The 21836-nt window shown below is 39.9% G+C and overlaps 1 protein-coding gene across 1 annotated transcript in view; it reads right to left on the reverse strand.

Moving 5' to 3' along the window:
* Positions 1 to 21051, reverse strand: part of EIF2AK4 (eukaryotic translation initiation factor 2 alpha kinase 4) — a 61459-nt gene extending 40408 nt beyond the window's left edge. The window contains exons 1-12 of the mRNA XM_060760165.2: positions 20839 to 21051; positions 17533 to 17648; positions 16436 to 16538; positions 14663 to 14836; positions 13592 to 13672; positions 13114 to 13256; positions 10693 to 10808; positions 9860 to 10017; positions 7059 to 7594; positions 5698 to 5807; positions 3706 to 3863; positions 65 to 489 (exon numbers count right to left, since the gene is read on the reverse strand). Coding sequence (XP_060616148.2) covers positions 65 to 489; positions 3706 to 3863; positions 5698 to 5807; positions 7059 to 7594; positions 9860 to 10017; positions 10693 to 10808; positions 13114 to 13256; positions 13592 to 13672; positions 14663 to 14836; positions 16436 to 16538; positions 17533 to 17648; positions 20839 to 20961 — 2243 coding nt within the window. The 5' untranslated portion in view covers positions 20962 to 21051. The remainder of the gene's footprint in view (positions 1 to 64; positions 490 to 3705; positions 3864 to 5697; positions 5808 to 7058; positions 7595 to 9859; positions 10018 to 10692; positions 10809 to 13113; positions 13257 to 13591; positions 13673 to 14662; positions 14837 to 16435; positions 16539 to 17532; positions 17649 to 20838) is intronic.
* Positions 21052 to 21836: the final 785 nt, after the last annotated feature.

A 21836-nucleotide genomic window follows, 5' to 3' on the forward strand; every position in this document is an offset into this window, starting at 1 on the left:
TTCTAACCCACTCACAACTGTCCAAGGGAGGGGTGAGAAATAAATATCTTAGATTAACACTTACAAGAATGATTGTGAAAACACTCCTCCGCCTTCTTCATCATCGTCTTCATCATCACTGGATTCCTGATCCGCTCCACTGAACCTGGCACTTGACGATCTCTCGCAAGAGGTGCTCCACTCAACTGAACTGGTCAGAACTGGAGGAGGGGCATTTGCTACAATGTCATCTATCGACCCTTCTTCAACCTTCCCATTTTCAGCCAGTTTCTCAGCCACTTTTTTCCCTTCTGAGCTTTCTGATGCTGAAGTGTCAAGCAAAGGCCTCTCATGTTTCTCTATCCATGCATTGTAATACCGCACAATATTCTCATGGTTCAGACGTGACAAGAGCGTCACTTCCCCTTTGATTCTTCGAAACTGTTTGCTTGTGGGATTTATGTGAATTCGCTTTACCGCATAACAGCAGCCATCCAGTTTGTTCTGGACCTACCCATTGAAAATATCACCAGATAGTGGTTTCAGGGAGGGAAAACATGCAGAATCTTTCTTTCTAGACATCTCTCCATTTCTCTTACACAAGACAGTTTTGAGTGTTGCTATATATAGAGTGAGATCCTACATGTGCACATAGCTCTGCAAGCACAGTAACAATAACATAAGGGATGGCATGATGTGTGCCTTCAAGTCATTTCCAACTTATGGCACTTCAAAGGTAACACTATCATAGGGGTTTCTAAGCAAGATTTGTTTGATAGAGTCTTGCCTTTACCTTCCTCTGAGGCTGAGAGAGTGTGACTTGCCAAAGATAACCTAGTACGTTTTTATGGGCAAATGGGGATCTGAATCAAGATCTCCAGAATCGTAGCCCAATATTCAAATGACTACATCATGCCTGCAGGGCCTCAAGCTTAAGCAAGAAGTGAAGGTACCAGCATCAGGGGTTTTGAGGGAAGGGGCAGCGTTTATTTCCCTTGCTGCCTCTGGCTCAGCTTCTAGGGACTCACTCAGCTTCTGGGGACCGCTTAGTCCTGCTGGACTATCTTGACTGGACTCCATTTCAGCATCCTTGGGTCAGCACAGAGATACCAACATTTGTTTCTTCCAGCCCTTGATTCACTTGAGCCCTCTCTTGAGTGAACACTGCCACCCGGTTTGGCATCTCATTCTTCCCGTGATGGAACATCTGCTCTGTTAAAACTATTTTTAGTATGTTTTATTGCATTTATATGTTTTAATTGTTTTATAATTTGATATGTTATATTTATTATCTGTTCTACTTATTGCATTTATGTTTTACTTGTTTTATAATTTGATATGTTATATTTATTATTTGTTGTATGATGCGGCATTGAATGTTGCCATAATCTGTAAGCCGCTCTGAGTCCCCTTCGGGGTTGGGAAGAGCAGGATATAAATACAGTAAATAAATAAAAATAAATAAATACATCTCACTGATTCCTTGTCCTTCTGCCAGACAGCTCTCAAGGGCCAGAGGAGGCTGTTGCTACTCTTGTTTATTGGTGGGGAAGGGAGAAGGAGGCATGAAGGAAGTACTGGGTGACAGCTTGAAGGCAGACAATCACAGTTCAGGTGGAAGGTAAAGGGGGGGGGGGGCTGGTAAAGAAGTGTGCCTCTGTGCATGGCAGTTAGGATTTTCAAGGTGATAGAGCCAGGGCTTAGATTTGAGAGAGAAAAGTGGATTTGGCAGAGACAGAATTGGATTTAGGGGAGACAGGATACCCCATCAGAAGGGAGAACTAGCTACAGTTTTGGGGAGCCTAAAAGAATAGAACATTAGAGGTTAATATATTGTTCTACCGTGTTTGAAAAAAAAGTCTCCTGTGCTTTACTAATAATGTAATATAATATATTGTATATAAATATAATATATATAATATAATGCAATACAATACCACTACTAATAATAATACAATATTATAATTATATATTTTATATTACATGCAATATAATACTGATATTGTACTATGCTAATATAATGTATTGTATGCATATGTGTGTGTGTGTATCTTGTAAGCCGCTTTGAGTCCCCTTTGGGGTGAGAAGAGCTGCATATAAATGTAGCAAATAAATAAATAAATAAATAAATATTTTAAAACTGTATCTGGGTCTCTCTATCAAGCTTGCATTGGATTCAGACCATGCATAACATCACAGAACCCACACAACATCACAGCCATAGGTTCCTGAGGGCCAGGAATCCAATCTATGAGGAATTAAAATAGAGGAACAAGGGGCAGGGTGAGTGGCGGGATCCCTAGGGAACTGCATGAACAGCCTGGTTAAAGGAGACAATTTATTATTATTATTGACTTCATTTTTATCCCGCCTTTCTCACCTGAGGGGACTCAAGGCAGCTTACAGCTCGGGCAAGAATTCAATGCCAGTAAAAACCAACAATAAATAGTAAAAAAAAAAAAATTAGACCTTAGAAAAACAGCTGCTCTCAACTCAACCTGCAATAGAAGAAATTAGAGTGTCTTTTTCAAATGGAGTGAGTCTGCTTTTTCCATCCATCAGAAGCAAAGCTGAATTTTCATGGTCTTAATTGTCCTGGCCCTACACTTTTCTTCCAGCAAAAAAAGCAGCAGCATGCTGCCTCATCCAGGCCTTGAGAAGTCATGGGAAGCTTCCAGTCATGGGAAGCTTTAGGAAGGAAAATACAGGCAAGAGAAGTCTCCTCTGCCTGCCATCTAAAAAGGGGCTTGCATGTGAGTCACTAACAGAAGGCTTCCTATGGAGTGCTGCATTTCATTATCTGTGGGAATCCAAATGGAACAACAGGTACACTCTGGGTTTGAGAATATACTGGCGTTCCCACATTTAAATTTGCAATTCACATTATGTATCTCAACCTAAACCGCTTTAAGTTCCCCCAGGGGTAAGAAAGGCAGTACATAAATACTGTAAATAAACTGTAAATAAACATCTGAAGTTACCATTTAGAATTCCCACCAGCAGCACATTTCCTTTTCCAGCATTTTTAAAAAATTAAGTTTGGCTATAGACTCCTTTTCTTCCCCTCCTATATGAATGAAATTATGTCTCACGAACAGAGTCCTGGCTCCTCTCAATTGTCCCAAAACATCCTTGGTCACATTTTCTGACCAACATATGTGCATGCAACTATCCATGTTATGGGGACCATCCTACAGAACTCTCTTGCTCTCCCTGTTCTTTATAAAAGCTTATTTCGGCAAATATCTGCTATTAGAATTAGGCTTTTGCCTGTTTGGTACCAAACTCGAAGTGTGTATATACAAGGATGAAACTGCAAACCTTCTATTTATCTACTATGTAGTAAGGCCCACTGAAGCCAGCTGGGATTACGTCTAAGTAAACCCGCATGGCATTACACTACATGTGCAGCACCTTGGTGTGCTTTGTGAGCTGCCCCGAGTCCCTGCGGGGAGATGATGGCAGGGTACAAATAAAAATTATTAGATGTGAAAGGATTCCATGGTATAAAGGGAACTTTTCTGAGAAGTAATGTGAGCAGCTAAATTGCTTTAATAAGAAACAGCAATTAAGAGAAGACTGCTAAGGCATGTGCTACAATGAGAAATATATGTTTTGAATCCTCTTCTGTACCCAAGTTAACTGCTGATCAGTATAACTACTAGAAATAATGTTTCATGAACACAAAAACTGTAGGAAGAATAAAATCAGTTTCATTACATGTACCTTGATGACAGCTCCAAAGGCGCCTTTACCCAGCAGTTGCAATTCTTCAAACTCATTGTAATAACGTGAAAATTGCCTCTGTAATTCTGTGACAAAGATGTTGCTAACAATCTGACTGCTGGGAATAACAGTTTCAATATCATCTATTCCAGTGGAATCTGAAAACAGAGACATGATAAAGTAAAAGGAAAGTGCACCTAACCAATCTAGTGCCAGTTATGAAGAATTGGTATGAGGATATGGTAGATAAAGGCTTTCTGATGAAATGAAGGCTTATTCATTTGAACATCCTATAGCTGGAATTTCAATCATTACCAAATACAGTAGACACATGTCTTCATCCACTTCAGCAATACATAAGAGACAACCCAGAGGTGGCTCATGAAAGTAATTGCTTAAGAACTGTATAGAGATTTGCATTTCATGGCCTCTGTAAATAATTTGTACAGTTGCACTGGTTGAGGATTCCCTCTCCGAAATGCTTGGGGCCAGAAGTGTTTTGGATTCAGAATTTTGGAGTATCTGTATGTACACATTTTTCCAAAATGTGATATTTTGGAGATGGACTCCAAATCTAAACATGAAATTATGTTTTATTCTGAAGTTATACACAGCCCAAAGCCAATTTTACATACATTTTAATAATTTTGTGCATAAAACGAAGTTTTTTTTATACACGGAACCATTTGAAAGCAAATGTTGCACCTTAGCAGAAGTTCACCTTGCTCAAAGCACTCACCAGGAAACCAGTCATGGTATTAAACAGTTGATTGATAAAACACATATAAGAAAGGGCCAGAAGCACCTTAAGCAAATAATAGAGTAAAAACCAAAGTGTGTATGTAGAAAGCAAGTCCCATACGCAAAAGGTAAATCCCCAAAACAAGAGTTAAAACTTGAACATTATTCCAGAAAACGAGGAACAAAACAAGAGCTTGAATTCATAGGTAAAATCCTTAACGGAGGAAGCAAATCTTGACTAGGAATCTTGGGCCTTGAGTTTACAGCATAACCAGGAACAAGACAGGAGTTTCCCACTCCAGTAGCGACATCGCTTGATCTAAAAATCCTCTCCCTAATTTAAGAGCTGCAATATATGAAGGCATTCCGTTGACCTTGAGAGCCCTGCTTCTGCTTCCCCTTCCCATGGCTTTGCTTGCACCTGAATTTCTTCTTCCCCCATAGGAACAGCCTGGTATCTCTGTCTAAGCCAGCTGCTTCCTCAGATGAGCTCATGTTATCCTTCCTTCCCTGCCTGTCAGCTTCCAAAACAGTTTCATTCCCACACTCAGAAACAAAAACTTGCTCCAAAACCCCCTCCGTTCTCCCCACCAGAGAACCATCTTGCTCCAACAACCCCTCTGCCTGGGCATCTTCAGAACCATCAAGCCCTGCACCCCCAAACCCCTCATCCTCATCAGCTGGCTGAACTACAACAGCAAAGGTGTAATACCTCAGCCAACCATGTGGACAATTTAAGATTTACTGGAACACTTCAGAATTCTGGATAAGGAAGTCTCAAGCTGTATTAAAACCATTTCCTGGCTTAATGAGCTTTTGCCCTCTATTCATACTGTTCTTAAAGTTAGTTAAGCAAAAGCAAGAATGTTCTTCCCAAATGTCATGAGATAAATTCCATTCTGACTGACGCTTCAGTATCAATTGAAATTCTTGCAAACAAAATGTTTCAATAAAAATGAAAAATATAACTCAAATTAACTTCAAAAGAACCTCATCAATTGCCTTATAATCCTGAAGTATTTTATGAACATATGATGTTTTAGATACTGTTGTAGTAATGAATGCATTTTATTTTCACTCATATTCATGTTCAACTTCTATACCCCTGTATCCCCCACCCTCACCCCAGCACAGGTACAAATCTTTGAATTATTCACCATCCACCGATTTGTGTGATGGTAGATTTTCATGAAGCCCAAAGGAACGGATCAACGATTAATCAGATAGGATAGGATAGGATAGGATATTTACCATCTGGACTTTCTTCCATTGTAGGCATTTTCATTTGTGGCGGGTTGACAAATTTGTGTTGTAATAATTGCTGGGTGCTCCATCTTTCTTTATCATCCAAGGAAACACACCTGAATAGAACACAAAATAATGCAGGTTTCATTCGGCATTTCAACAGAACTGGTCAGACAAAAAAATCAAATTGTATCACTTGGTTTAGATGGTGGCCCAATCATATTTGAGGATTTTATGTAAAGATGCTATTCATAGTGCTGTTTGTAGAAGAATTTTTTGCTTCTTTCTTGGATACTAATGAGCAGACTGGGGCCTATTGTGGGATCAAAAGGGAAAGAGGAGAGGGACAGCCCTGTTTCATGAGAAGCCATCCACTTCCATCACACTGGATGTGGCCCACAATTCATAATGACCCAAATGAGTTTACAGCTCTGTAATTATTCAAAATTCCAACCCACAGAATTTGTGATTACAGAGAAATAATTTCCAAAAAAAAGTTACAGTGTATACTAGCTCTACTGTATATAACACTACAAATAATTTGAAAGAAGAATTATTTATTTATTTATTTCACACATTTGTACCCCACCCTTCTCACCATGAAGGGGGACTCAGGGCAGCCTCACAACAAGCAACCAGTTGATGCCGACACATACAGTTATAAATAACAGCTACAATAAAAATCAAATAATTACATCAGTTATTACAATGTCAAATTAAAATTATGCAGGTTTAAAATCATAGTCCAAGGTCTGTCCATTGTCAGTCAGAAGAAGAAAAATGTATGCCATCCATAACACTTCTAAGATCCCATCAGTTCTATCGAACACCTGGACAACAGATTCTTTTTATAGCAGCAACATAAATAAGTCATAAAATCCAGGTACTGAGCGAAGATATTTTAAATGGCTATTTTTACATAGCTTGGAGCCCCTAAAGGGAAAAGTATTTTTTAAATATTTCAAATATTTCCAATTCCTTCCAGGAGAAAATTGTACTTGTTTTTGACTTGTTTTATTTAAATCTGGTGTAGTCACTACAGCAGTGGTTCTCAACCTGCGGGTCCCCAGATGCTTTGGCCTTCCAACTCCCAGAAATCCTGGAAGTTGTAGGCCAAAACACATAGGGACCTACAGGCGAGAACCACTGCTCTATGGGATTTTAGACAAGAGAAATGGTGCCCTGACACACAAAACTAGCCGCTTTATTGTGAAGTATTTACTAGAGCTCCCACTGCAAAAGCAACAATAACCTATTTCAGTTTAACACTATTTATTATACATCTATATCTTCAGTAAAATTATTCCTGGACACGTGACTTAATTCTGGGCATCTAAGCCTTTTCCTTGGTATGTGATCTTACTTACTTTTTCAAAAAGTCTTGAAAATCCGCCGGCAAATCATTAGGAATTGTGACCGGATATTCCTTGACTTCTTGTCCCTGACTGAGAGCAAGCAGCATCAAACCCAATCGCCAGATATCTCCCTTTTTCCCTGGTTTGTTTGGCAAGGCATCTTCACTGAATCGAACTTTTGTTTGTTCAAAGACATCTTCCTTACAGATATCTGCCAAGCGTTTGGAAATGCTGTAGTCCGTCAGTTTGAGATTGCCTTCTGCATCCACCGATATGCTGGACACACTCAGGACCTTGTGCACCACGGAATTATTGTGCAGATAGTCAAGGGCTGATAGAAGCTGTGTTGTGTAATTGCGCAGTTGATCCATGGGAAGGGGGATCTCTTTCTCCAAATACACTGAAAGGCTGGATCCACTAATATGTTCCACCAAAATGTCTACCACAATCGAGTCCCTGTGCTCTTTAAAGTTCATCGATAAGTAACGGACTATGTTGGGGTGGCTTAACTTCATTAAAGAGTTAAATTCTGCCTCTGCCCCCTGAATCTGCTCAAAAAACACACAAAAGTTATCAATTAATATAGATCCAAATAATGATTTTATTGGTTTTGACAGTATATTTGTAATATTTCTGTGTTTAATTCTATTTTAATATGTGTTAGGTTTTAATTCACAAGATGTTGTGGTTTTTAATGTTAGCTGCTTTGAGTCTCCTTCGGCAGAGAAAAAGCATAAATATAGAATTATCGAGTTAGAAGAGACCAAATAAACCATCTAGTCCAATCCCTGCCATGTAGGAAAATCACTGTCAAAGCAACCCCAACAGACGGCCATCCAGCCTCTATTTAAAAGCTTCCAATGAAGGAGCTTCCACCACAGTCAGGAGGTTCTTCTTAAAGTATAATCTCCTTTCCTGTAATTTGAACCCATTGCTCCACATCCTAGTTTACAGGGCAGCAGGAAACAAGCCTGCTCACTCTTCCTTATGACATCCTTTCAAATATTTATACATGACTGTCAGGTCTCCTCTCAACCTTCTCTTCTGCAGGTTAAATCGACCCAGCTCTTTAAGCTGCTCCTCATATGGCATGGTCTCCAAAATAGGACAAAGTATTCCAGGCCTCGAAGGAGCTGGGGGTGGTGACGGCCGACAGGGAGCTCTGCCGTGGGCTGGTCCATGAGGTCACAAAGAGCTGGAAACGACTGAACGAATGAACAACAAATTCCAGGCCAGATCTGACCACAACAGAATAGAGGAGCACCGTTCCTTCTCTCGATCTTTGGACACTATACTCCTTTTGATGTAACCCAAAATCCCATCGACTTTTTAAGCTGCTGCATCCCACTATGAGCTCATGTTCATCTTGTTGTCCACTAAGACTCCAAGATTTTTTTCACATGTGCTGTTGTCAAGCCAGGCGTCACCCATCCTGTATCTGTGCATTTCATTTTTTTTCTGCCTAAGTGAAGTATCCTACACTCCTCCTTGTTGAAATATATTTTGTTAGCACCAACCTGTTATGGTCATTTTGAATTCTGATCCTGTCCTCTGGAGTATTAGCTATTCCTTCTAATTTGCTGTCATCGCCAAACTTGATAAGCATGCCCTCTAAACCTTCATCCAAATAATTAATAAAGATGTTGAACAGAACTGGGTCCAGGACTGAACCCTGTGGCACTCCACATCACTTCTTTCCAGGATGAAGAGGAACCATTGATGAGCACTCTTTGGGTTTGATCGCTTAACCAATTACAAATCCACCTAACAGTAGTATTGTCTAGCACACATTTTAGTTTGTTTGAACTAAGATCATGGGGGACTTTGCCAAAGGCCTTCCTGAAATCAAGATATGCTACATCCACAACATATATATAATAATCCCAACAATATATGTATATCATAAATACATATCCTCATCATCATCCAAATAATATATGAGTATCACCTCTTGAGCTCAGCAGGTTAAATCGCTGAGCTGCTGAACTTGCTGACCAAAAGCAAGTTCGAATCCGGGGAGCGGGTTGAGCTCCCGCTGTTAGCCCCAGCTTCTGCCAACCTAGCAGTTCAAAAACATGCAAATGTGAGTAGATCAATAGGTACCGCTTCAGCTGGAAGGTAACGGCGCTCCATGAAGTCATCCTGGTCACATGACCTTGGAGGCGTCTACAGACAACACTGGCTATTCGGCTTAGAAGTGGAGATGAGCACCACCCCCCAGAGTCAGACACGACTAGACTTAATGTCAAGGAGAAACCTTTACCTTTACCTATCATCTCTTGATAAAGGAATCTTCCATGTAAGACTCTTGAGCCTACATTACATTAAATTGTTTATGCATTGCTTTGGAAGCCTGGTGGGTTGAGAGCCTATAAATATTCCCAATTAATAAATAAGAAATGTTGAAGTTCTTCCCATTCATTATTGAAAATATACCTACATATGCTTATATGCAAAGTTCTATCAAAGTTATTAGCTTATTCTGAAATTATCTAGATTAATTTGTCTAAATCCAGTTGTTAGTCCTACTAAATCAATGGGAACTCGATGTGTCGAGACCTATCCAAGCTTTATGGTGTTCGTGCATACAGCAATACGGAACTAACAATGAGATTTAGGCAGTTGGGTTTAGGTCACTGTTTGGATCAGGATCATATTCATACAAAAACTGTTAAGTATTCAAATGTCCATTAGCCTTTGAGAATGACATATTTCACAATGTTTATTTAAGTCTTAAAAGACCATATATGTGTGTGTGTATGCATGTATGTGTTTGTGTGTATGTGTATATACATACATGACAGTCATGTTACCTGTTTTTTGCCTTTTTCAATCTTTTCCTTTTCTTGACTTGTAAGAAATTTTCCCATTTTCTTTTGCCACTGAAGTACCCATTCATACACAAGGACAAAGTTGCCAGTACATGTCTCCAAAGCATTGTAGACTGATTTTCCAAGTTGCTCATCCTTGTCTGAGCACCAAAATATGGAGAAAGATATCAGATATTAATAAAGATAGTGTTGCAGATACTGAGATCATTACAAAAAGTTCATTTGTTTCTTTTAAACCCTGACTATCCTTTTGAGTACTGGTTCAAATTGTTTCAACATACATAGGGTTGGGAGTGTTCAATATCTGTAAACTGTTCAACAATAGATATAAGGAAATATTTGAAAATGTCTTGTATTCAAAGCAAGACACTAATATGAACAATCTATAAACATAAAGAAAAAATAAAAGGCCACAGGAATATGAAATAAAACTGCCCACAATGCTGAAACTTCATTGAGTGTGAATGAAAAGGTTTCCATGAAGAAAAGACATATACTATTCAAATGTTGACTGTCTCTTTAACATCATAACCTATTAGAGCTACCTGGAAAGTATACACATCTACAGTGTAGTTAACAGAGGCAATGAAGGCAAAAATCCAGAGGAACCATTAAACTGATCCGATACTGATCAAATAATTTTCTTTCCTCTTTTCTATTGCTTGTGTGGCCATTCATATATCCGGACAGCTTTGACTTCCTAAGTACTTTGGTAAAAAAAAAGATATTGTTCATTGTTCTTTCATCTCTACACTGAAAAAATATATACAGAGATGTTAACCATTTTTGATGCCCAGCAGTCTTTTTCCACTTACCTATACACTTTCCTTTGTGTACTTTAAGCTGACCAGTGGCACTAGTATTGAAATGTAGAATTTCACATGTTCCTAGGGAATCTTCACTGCTGCCAGCAGAATGCTGGCGCTCTCTTCTAGAAAGCAAAGATAAGTATTTTTAGATGCTTCTTTTCTCAATCAATAAAAGTTAAGGGATCTTGTAGCAACTTTGAAACGAAGAGAAAGAAGCTGGGGGCATAAGCTTTAATAGCAGAGGTGTGCTATTCGGCCCAAAGGCATGTTGTTTTGGGGTCCATTGTTGACTGGCCCCCTCAATCTGTTTACCGGGAAGTTATTCAAATCGGGAGGGGTATTGCCATTTTCATTCGGCAAAGATTTGGCCCATCGGCTACAATAGGAAATTTTAAAGACTCTATCCAGAGTCATTTTAAGGCCTATCTCCATGAAACCTACCTCAGTTTTAGATCCCATTTACAACTGCAGGCCTTCTAAGTTTCAAAACAATTCACCAATATACTGATTTTTAAAGAATTATTTCAAGTTTTAACCATAACATTTTTTTAAAAATAAGACAAACTGCAAGAGAGGGTTCTGGGAACTGTCATAGCCACTTGTGTCCATTCTCAGCCATGGACCCAACCAGGCTTTTTGTTGGCTGAGAATCAGAGAGAGAAAAACGTCAATTCCTATCCTCTGAAGGAACTCAAGAGACTTTTCAATGCCTGCCAATGCAAGTGCTGCTGGGAAAAAGAGTTCCCAGCAGTGCAGCAGGGCCCTCTCTGGAGGAGTAGCCTAGAAAACTTTCCAAAAAAGAAATGGAGGGACACTGCTTCTGCCTGCGAGGGAGAAAAGGAAAGAGTGGCAGATTCCTGTCTCAGGTATGCAGACTTAACTCCTTCCTCTCCAGGAACTGATAAAATCTGGCTCCTTTCTCACTGTTCTGTTTTTGGATATTATACAAAACAGCCCACTGAATATTACAGATCATTTTCATTCAAACTGATTCAGGCTCAAGTCTATATGATGGGCTTAAGTCCACTTCATCAGGTGCAGTTTATGGTTGCATGTTTGGTAGCTTAAGCTTTCATAGATATGTCTACATTTGCAATTGATTAAGTAAACTTTAGTCTATGAAAGCGAATTAAGACGACTAAAATTTATCAAAGCTTCTGCTATCAACACTTTGTCTTAGTAAATCTCAACAATGCTACAATATTCCACTGCATATTGCTCAAGAATAGCACAACTAAGGCTCTGAATTCTACAGGAAACAACGTAAGTCATGAATGGGTAAGAATGGGCCTCTGAATATTGCTAAATTGCTAGTTCCACCACCCATCATCATGCGATATATTGACCAGAGCTGATGTGGGCAGTTCAACAGCTTCTGAAAGGTCCCGTGGCCTACATACAACTACAGTAAGCTGTGTAAATAGAGGTTCATGTGTTTCCAAGACACTTGTCTAGTAGCAATTCAAATCACTGTTCTTAAAATCATTCAGAACAGGATCTAAGGGTTAGAAAATATGTATAAGCAGAAAAATAACACTAGATGCCAAAGTTAAAGTATGGTAGGTTGTATTGAATAATATGTATCTGCTGCAAAACAAACAATGTATAACAAATGTATTGAATTAGGATAAAATAATAAAAAATATATTTTAAAAAAGATCAGGATCTGTTACTTAGTGTGTATAAGCCTTCAAGTTATCTGTCAACTTATGGTGATGCCATGAATGTCATAGGATTTTCTCAGACAAGAAATAACCAGATATGGTTTTACCAGTTCCTTCCTCTGAAATATAGCTTACAGCACCTTGTTGTCTCCCATCCAAGTACCACCCAGGGCTGACCCTGCTTAGCTTCCAAGGGAATCCGGTGCTTTTATGGTAAAAAAAACCCCCATTAAATAATTTAGCTTTTAGTTAAAATCTAATAAAATTTTGTGACCATATTTTAAAATTTTGAAGTTTGTAGTTCAAAGTGTTTTCATATTCAGGAGTCACAATCAATGTAAACTGAACAAATTAACACTGCCTCTACAATTCTGAACCTACAAGGTTCACATCTCCTACCTACACTTTAAAGGATTGCACCCCTTAACTGGTGTCAGATACAATAATGCTACACAAAAGTACAGAAAAATGTATGTGTGGACAAAATAGTTAATCCATCTAAGAGCTGGTAGTTATATATCTATGTCTGCAGACACACCTCCATCATGTGTATGCTGTGACATAGGTTGAAACAATTTTACTAAAACAGATCCAGTCTATTTAGGCAGTGGTTCCCAACCTTTGGTTCTCCAGGTGTTTTGGACTTCAGCTCCCACAATTCCTAACAGCTGGTAAACTGGTTGGGATTTCTGGAGTTGAAGTCCAAAACAACTGGACGATCAAAGATTGTGAACCACTGGTTTAGAGGAAGAACAATACATACTTTGATCGCCCTGTGGAATGTGCACGATATTTATTGTTCCCAGCATGCTCCATAGCGCCACCATTGGAAGTAATTTTGTTCCCTGTACCATCTCGACCAGCAGAAATATCCTGGCTTGTCAACGCAGCACTTTCCAAACGCTCCTAGAAAGACAAAATTGGTGAGGTGGAAGAGAAAGCCAAACAATCTTTGGAATGCACCTTCATCCTTTAAGGTGTTATACATATAGGATGCCTAACTGGAGCACTATTTTCAAGTTTGAGGGAGAGGCTATGTAAGATCTAGTCAGCACTTGATATTTTCTTGCAATATTACATCAGAGAAAACAAAATAGTTATTTGAAACAGCTGGTTATTCCTGTGTTGTTCTTTGTCCATGCAAACTAAAAACTAGATCATTAAAGCAAAAAATTACATGTAGAAGGCCTGGGGGGGGGGGGGAGAGCAGGTTTATCACAATCTGGCATCACAAAAAATACCTGTTTTGCTATTTCTTTCCTTTTTCTTTCTTCCTTCTTTTCTTCTTCCCTTCTCTGAATCTCATCAAGTATTTCACGTTGCTGAAACAGATATTACTGCAATGAATGGTCTTTAATCCAATTTTAACAAAGATTTAAAGGGAGGCACACTTGAATCAGTCATTATCGTAGTCTAAGAGGAAGAAAGGCACCACTACCTTAAACAAATCTTGCCAAGAAAAATCTGTGACAGCAACCAACAAGAGGTTTGGGGGGAACAGACCTTGATTTATAGGAGTTGTAGTTGACCTACAACTAGAGAACACTGTAAACCCAACCAACAATGGATCTGGACCACACTTGCCAAGGATAATGGGATTTGCAGTACCTTCACTCACTTCCAGAGACCGCTGCAACCCCCACAAATCACGGACCTGGACCAAACTGGCTACACAGATCCAACATGCCCAATTGTGAATACAGGTGGAGTTTGGGGGTGATTGCCCTGGGAATATGGGAGTTGTAGATCATCTGCATCCAGAGAAACTGTGATCCCCACCAACAATGGACCGGGACTAAACTTGGCACAGAGAAGCTGGGGTTTGTGGGAATTGACCTTGATTTTGGGAGTTGTAGTTCATCTGCATTCAGAGAACAGAGAGCACCGAACCCAGGCAATGTTGGATCTGGACCACACTGCTGCAACATGGCCAACTGTGCTTATAGGCCTGGTTTGGGGAGGATTGGCCCATTATTTTGGGAATTGTAGTTCAACCACATCCTTATACATTTTCTAATGGGAGCATTCATAAATAACCAAATCAAAACTGACTTTTTTCTAATAAATAGTGTTACTAATTAACTAATTAGTAATACTATTTACACCCCAAAATAAACAATGGCTTTTTCAAATAACCTAGGCATCGCCAGGTACCCAAGCTAATACATAAAAAGACCTGCTAGATGACAGGCTACATTTGAAATCCTTTTCCTTTTCATTTCAACTGAAAAAGTCACTCAAGATTTCAGATATGGGATATCTTAATTGTATAGAAAAAGAGGGTGATGGAGGGATGTATTAAATCTTCTCACCATCTGCTCTTCTTTCCTCTTAAGGTCTTGGATTCGCTGCTGTTCTTCCTGAGCGAGCCTTTCTTGTTCCTTTTGTTGATTCTTCAGCATTTCTTCATGGAAAGATTTTAATGGTGGTTTATTGTAGTCACTGAGGAATGACTGTGTATAAGCTGCTAGCTCAAATATCATCACCTGGAAAGAAGGGGCAAAAGCAACATTTAACAAAGCATTTGCAAGAACTATCCTTAATTACGTTTGTGTAAACATCAGTAATTTCAGTAGAACTTAACTCAGCAACATTAGCATTTGTTTCCGTTAAAATATGTTTTAAAAAAAATTAGTGTTCTCCACTTGACAACATTTGGAAATATACATAGAATACTACCAATGCTGTCCTATGAAACTGCTAACAAATAAAGATGACACCCTAAAAGGAAAAGCATTTATCACAAATTCATTTGATTTTCTTACAGTCTGCCTTGCGAATTACACATGAACACTGGATATAATATTAATGCTAAAAATAATTAACCAAATTTAGAAAGTAGAAGGTCAATGTCATTGCTGCTATCTGAATCAGTATAATCAAGACTGATATTATTGCTGATATTAATATATTTTTATCCGATATTAATATCTCATTATCCTTCTCAAGTTTGAATTGCAGCTGTATATATAGTAAATTACTTTGGTGTTTGGCTAGCTGAAAATTTTGGATAGTTAGGCAACACAGCATTCAGCTCACTGAAGTTGGAAATAACACTGAGCTGCCATTTCCTCTCTAGCAATAAAATAGTTTAGCAAAACAGAAGGATACTATGAGCCCCGTATCTGCGGGGAATATGTTCCACCCACACTCCATGGACACCACACACACACACATGTATTTGGGGAAGATATTTTTTGGAGCATGAGTAAGTGAAACCAGGCTATCAAGTCCAGAGATAAGAGGATCATATTGGACTGTGGATGACCAGTCACCTAATTGCAGCACAGAGGCACTGCCAATCACAAAATAGCAGCAAACATAATATTTTTGGAATTATTGGATAGCACAAATGTTATTTATATCAATATTTAACCCCTACTTGGAAATTGCTAAAGGTTTTGCTATAAAAACTTGCTTTTGCCAGAGGATGCCACATTTTTGCACTCCTCAGGTTACATACAAACAGCACCTTTACAGCAGAACCAATAGAAAAGTTGCAATAAAGTACAAAAGTATAAAAGCAGACACAATAAGTGGTGATATTAACACCCCAATATGTCATTCTCTCTCATATATATATATATGTATGTATGTATGTATGTATGTATGTATGTAAAATAAAATGATTAAATACTAAATTTGTATCTCTTTCTAATATACACCAAAGCATCTTCTGGTCTCTTTTCCTCAGAGAAAAATCCTCACTGCTTCTTCCACCTGAATCTCTCCATTTGCTAGTTACTTTTCTCAGCTGATTTTCCATGAGCAAGCAAATGCACTGGCTCTTCAATGCCACTTTCTTATGCTAAATTTTTGTTCTGAAGCAAAGTCATATGTCAGCACAGGCAAAAAGCTTATCTGGTGATGAGTCATAAATATCTGAAAGAGACCTGTGGTTGGAAGTTCACAGTATCACAGCAGAAGCCGCTAGAAGATGCTTCAAACTTCATTAACAAACACATCTTCAATAATCAGATAGATGGAAAATATTTCTACAGAGTGTCTCATTTCAACCGAAAAATCAAAACATTGTTTATATTGATGATATTGCTTGCTATCTAGGGCAGAATTAACATGCTTACCTCTCCACAACGTTCTTTTGCTAATTTTTCCAGTTGGGATTTTAACAAGTTGATGTTTTCATTTGACAAACCCTTGGCATTTTTAAGTTCAATTTCTGGAACACTAGAGGAGGAGGGGAAAAACACAAAACATGAGATTTGAAAATCCTTGGGTATGGTACCTAGTAGCACCAGACCTGGCAACCACTTTATGCCAAATAATAGTTCATATTCTGATAATATACGATAAGAGAGAGCTGGGTACAGTGCCACCTCCAAGGCAGTCGTTCTCAACCTGGGGTCCCTAGATGTTTTTGGCCTACAGCTCCCAGAAATCCCAGCCAGTTTACCAGCTGTTAGGATTTCTGGGAGTTGAAGGCCAAAAACGTCTGGGGACCCAAGGTTGAGAACGACTGCTCCAAGGGTTCTCAGCACATTTACCATTTTTTGGCAAAAAATGTCTCCTTAGATCACGGAGGAGCAATTTAACTATGTGTCCATCACACCACACTCCCTAAATCTGGGGTATTTTAGGTGCTTTCCTCAAGATTTTTTAAAAAGGGGTATATTCGCCTCCTTTGCTACTTGTACACATTTCTCAATATAAATTGCACTGAAAGTGAATACAAAATCTTTGACCAATGGTTTCCAAACATTGACCCTCCAGATATTTTAGACTTCAGCTCTCACAATTCCTGGCTGTTGACCAAGTTGGCTTAAGCTTCTGGGAATTGAAGTCCAAACACCCAGAGGACTAGAGTTTGGGTAGAGAATGCAGGCTGGAATTTCAGGACAATGGAGTGTGAACCTCAACCAAAGCGATGCTTTTGGAACTTTTCAACTGTGTGTGTGTTTTTTTTTTTCATTTACAGTATCTTTATCACAAGATGCAGTAACCTCAACTTCGGCGTGGTCCTTGTAATCTGCAGCAGTTATTTCATTTATCCCAACTCAGAAATTTGCTCTGAATGGATTGATGCAAATAAAACCAACCTCTGTTCTATTACTTGGTATTTCTCAGAGGTAACCACAAACTGATCTGTGACAACTAAAACTGGGCAGTGTGTCATAGTTTTCCTTCTTTAGGCATGATTAGGACAAATTTCTTATTTACTCACATATCAGGGTACATTTGTGGACACTTGACCCACAAGTCAACTTTGGCATAAACTTCATGGTCACCCGTCAAGCCCTGAGGTCGCAAAACCAGATTGATTTCCGGAGACTGTCGTACCTGAAGTTTGGAGGGAGACGGGAACAAGGGGTCAAAACTGGAGCTTACATGTCAGAGGTATCATTGGCCAGAGTTTCTTTCTTGTGCTACATTATCATTCATGATCTATCAAGTTTTTCAGGAAATCCAACATGTACAGACCTATTTGGTCAGTCTCAGAGACTGCACAACAGAGCTCTGCTACAAAAAAGAACCAACACCAAAAACAATGGTTTATGAGGAAGTATGGTTTATAAGTTTCTGCTTTGGGTTTTTTCCCTTTCCAACCATAAAAATGAAGATAGCATAAATAAGAATAAAAATAAACGGATGAGGCTATGATTGTTTAGTTTTCCATAATATAGTCACCATGTAGACCACTGCCACAAGGAAGAAATGTCTGCACAATGAATACATAACAGGCACTGAACGCTACCCACTACGGAAGTTAACTCGGAGCATCTGTAATATTTATTATTTATTATTATTAATTTACTATATTTATATCTCACCCATCTCACCCTGAAGGGGCTCAGAGCAGCTTACAAGTAGGCAACAATTCAATGCTGCATAAACAGGCATATAAATAAAAAACATATACATTAAAAACGGGAAAAAAATCAAAAAATCTAAACATTAAAACCAATAATTGCATTTATTCCGTATCCATTTATTGCACTGAATTATTGTTCAAAGGCTTTCTAAAGGTCAGGAGGGCAGGAGCTGATCTAATTTCGCTGGGGAGGGAGTTCCACAGCCAAGGGGCCATCACTGAGAAGGCCCTGTCTCTCGTCCCCACCAACTGCACTATTTGTCTTCCAAATAACCTTAGTTAAAGTGTGAATTATTCTGTACTGGAATGAAGACAGTCACATTCTTGTAGTGTTCCAGACAGAAACACAATAATGCTGCTACTTTGATATAAAATAAATTGATAAGTATTAAAAGTCAGAGAACTAAAGATTTTAAAAACTGGCCTCCTTAGAAGACTTTATCAAAATTCAACCTTCAAATGGCTTTTTCTTTTCTTACATATACTATATCTTTTCCTGGAAGGTGAAATCGGGATCTGATTACTTCTGGACAATGGCCTAATTTTAAGATATTTTAAAGGAATTTGACTTATTGGTGGTTTTTTCTCTATTTCATGCAATGTGACCTTCTGGCACACACAGGGAGGTTGTTTAATGCCCTGGAGTGTATATCCAAGGGAAGCCATTAATAGATTACAGTAAACAACACTAGTAAAAGAAAAGTGTATCCGGCCTCACTCACAAATGTCTTGGGGCTGCAGCAGAGTCTTTGGGGGAAAGCTGTCATGAATAATAACTTTGTTAATTATGCTTAAGGTAACAGTAAGCGAGAGAAGTTGTTGGTGTTAATTTTTAGCACGCACACAAGATGCTTCCCAATTTAGAAGCTCCACTTGGGACAAACTAAAAAAAAGGGGGGGGGGAATTCCCTTTGATACTCATTATCTCACTTGCTCACTTTGGAAATAAGCAAATGATACCTTGTAATAATTGCACTTGTGTATTCTCAGACTGAATTCAGAAGAGCATAGAAAGCACACTGAACAAGTTTAGCTTCAGTTAACCTTGTAAAATCAATTATTTATTTACAACATTTCAAGGCTGTGATACGTGTGGCTCTAACCATAAACATCTTAGAGGACTCTTCAGTTTCTGCAAGCTCTGCTGTGTACAATGCAACACTAAAATTAATTAATATCACAAAGTTTAATTAGTCCCTATGGTCTGTGGTTTAATATCACAGAAGAGCAACAAGATGGTGTGGGTCTTTCTACTTTAAACCTCCCATAAGGTAGCAGTAGATTTTTTTGTTAAGACTATTCCTTTGTGTTTTGATTTATCCCTGAGAGACTTCATCTTCCAGGACCTTTTTAATAGAGAAAAGGTTTCTATTAATTATGTACACTGTGGATGATAAGTTCCAAAACCAATCAAAGCCTGACTGCTTCCTGCCTGGGGGATCCCATGTTGGAAGGTGTTAGCTGGCCCCGATGATCAAGAGTCTGGAGAACAAGCCCTATGAAGAGCAGCATAAGGAGCTGGGCATGTTTAGCCTGAAGAAGAGAAGGCTGAGAGGAGATAGGATAGCCATGTATAAATATGTGAGAGGAAGCCACAGGGAGGAGGGAGCAAGCTTGTTTTCTGCTTCCCTGGAGACTAGGACGCAGAACAATGGCTTCAAACTACAAGAGAGGAGATTCCATCTGAACATGAGAAAGAATTTCCTGACTGTGAGAGCCGTTCAGCAGTGGAACTCTCTGCCCCAGAGTGTGGTGGAGGCTCCTTCTTTGGAAGCTTTTAAACAGAGGCTGGATGGCCATCTGTCAGGGGTGCCTTGAATGCAATATTCCTGCTTCTTGGCAGGGGGTTGAGACTGGATGGCCCATGAGGTCTCTTCCAACTCTTTGATTCTATGATTCTATGATTGTTTCCTGTCTGGAATTCCCCTGTTTGAGTATTGTTCTTAATTTACTGTCTTGATTTTAGAGTCTATACCACAGTTTTTAAGGTTGGCCAGACAAGAAACACTCAGGGCCAGTTATCATTGCCCAACAAAGGATCTCCCAGGCAGGAAGCAGCCAGCCTTTGAATCTGCAAGGCTATTCAATGCTAATCAAGGCGGCCAATTGCAACATTCACACTTGCCTCAAACAGACAAGAGTTCTTTCTCCCACCCTGCACCTCCCTATATAAACCCCACTTGTCTAGTTTCCAACAGACCTCACAACCTCAGATGCTGCCTGCTATAGATGTGGGTGAAACATCAGGAGAGAATGCTTCTGGAACATGGAAATACTGCCTGGAAAACTCACAGCAATCCACTGATTCCGGCCATGAAAGCCTTAAACAAAGTCTTATTATATTATTATTAAATTCCATACAGCCATATAACCCAGAATATCATGGCAGAAAATCCCACATTATCTGCTTTGAACTGGAATATATGGCAGTGTGGATTCAGATAACCCGGTTCAAAGCAGGTAATGTGGGATTTTCTGCCTTCCTGAGACAGCCCTCTTGGGACTTGAGAAAACTACCTCTCCCAAGATTCCACAGCATTCTAGCCATGGCAATGGAAAGGGTGTCAAGCTGCCTAGAGTGGATACGTCACTGCTAGATCTGCCAGCACAGAGGCGCCTCAAGGCTCGAGATCCGCAAAGGACAGGAAAGGGCGTTACCTTCCAGGGCTGCCCGAGGCGCAGGTCCTGGAAGTCCTGCCCGTAGATGGACTCCAGCACCTGCAGCTCGTTCTCCTGCCGGAGCTGGAAGCTCTCCGGCTGCTCCTCCGCCCGCTGCCACATCCCGCCGGGATCCTTCTTAGGCCATGCCTGCTCCGGGGAGAGGAGGGAGGCGGAGGAGGCGGAGGCGGGAAAACCCTTCCGCCCGGCTGTAGGAACCCAAAGCAGAGCGGTGCTGCCCCTGGCGGCGGGGCGAAGGAAAGGCATCTCCTTAGTCCACGCCCCGCGTTACGCGGGGCGTGGACTAAGGAGATGCCTTTCCTTCGCCCCGCCGCCAGGGGCAGCACCGCTCTGCTTTGGGCCCAGTTTGGTCTGGACACACCCACACTATACATTATCTTTGCATATTTACAAGTCCTCTATGTTCTAATCTAGAGGCTTTAGTTGCTACCCTGACCCTTGGAAGTTTCCTCTCCCTGTGATCTGTTCATACTTTCAAGGGACTTTTCACTGGTCAACACATTTTGGGGAATGTTTTGGGGAATGAAATTGTGGACCAATCTACTTGGTCCACAATTTTGAGTGGACCAAGTAGAATAGGATGGTTATCCGGCCCTTTGGGCTCTTTTCTCAGCCGTCCCCACCCCCCCCCCTTTCACTATCCTATGCTTCCTTCTCTCTTTTCTTCCTCCTCTTCTTCCTTCCTTACCTCCCTTTTTCTCCTTCCCTCTGCCCTTTCATTCTTCCTTTCTTCCATTTTCCCTCTCATTCCCTTTCTTCTTCCTTCCCTCTTTCCTCCCTTCTTCCCTCTCCCTCTTTCTCCTTCCTTCCTTCCCTTCCACCCTTCCTTCCCTTCTGCCTTTAATACTTCCCTCTTTCCTCCCTCCTTCCCTCTCTTCTTCCTTCCCTTCCGCCTTTCATACTTCCTTTCTTCCCTCTTTCCTCTCTCATTCCCTCTCTTCTTTCTTCCTTCCCTCTTTCCTCCCTCCTTCCCTCTC

This window comes from Anolis sagrei, chromosome 1, assembly GCF_037176765.1.
Source record: "Anolis sagrei isolate rAnoSag1 chromosome 1, rAnoSag1.mat, whole genome shotgun sequence".
Taxonomy (NCBI): Eukaryota; Metazoa; Chordata; class Lepidosauria; order Squamata; family Dactyloidae; genus Anolis; species Anolis sagrei.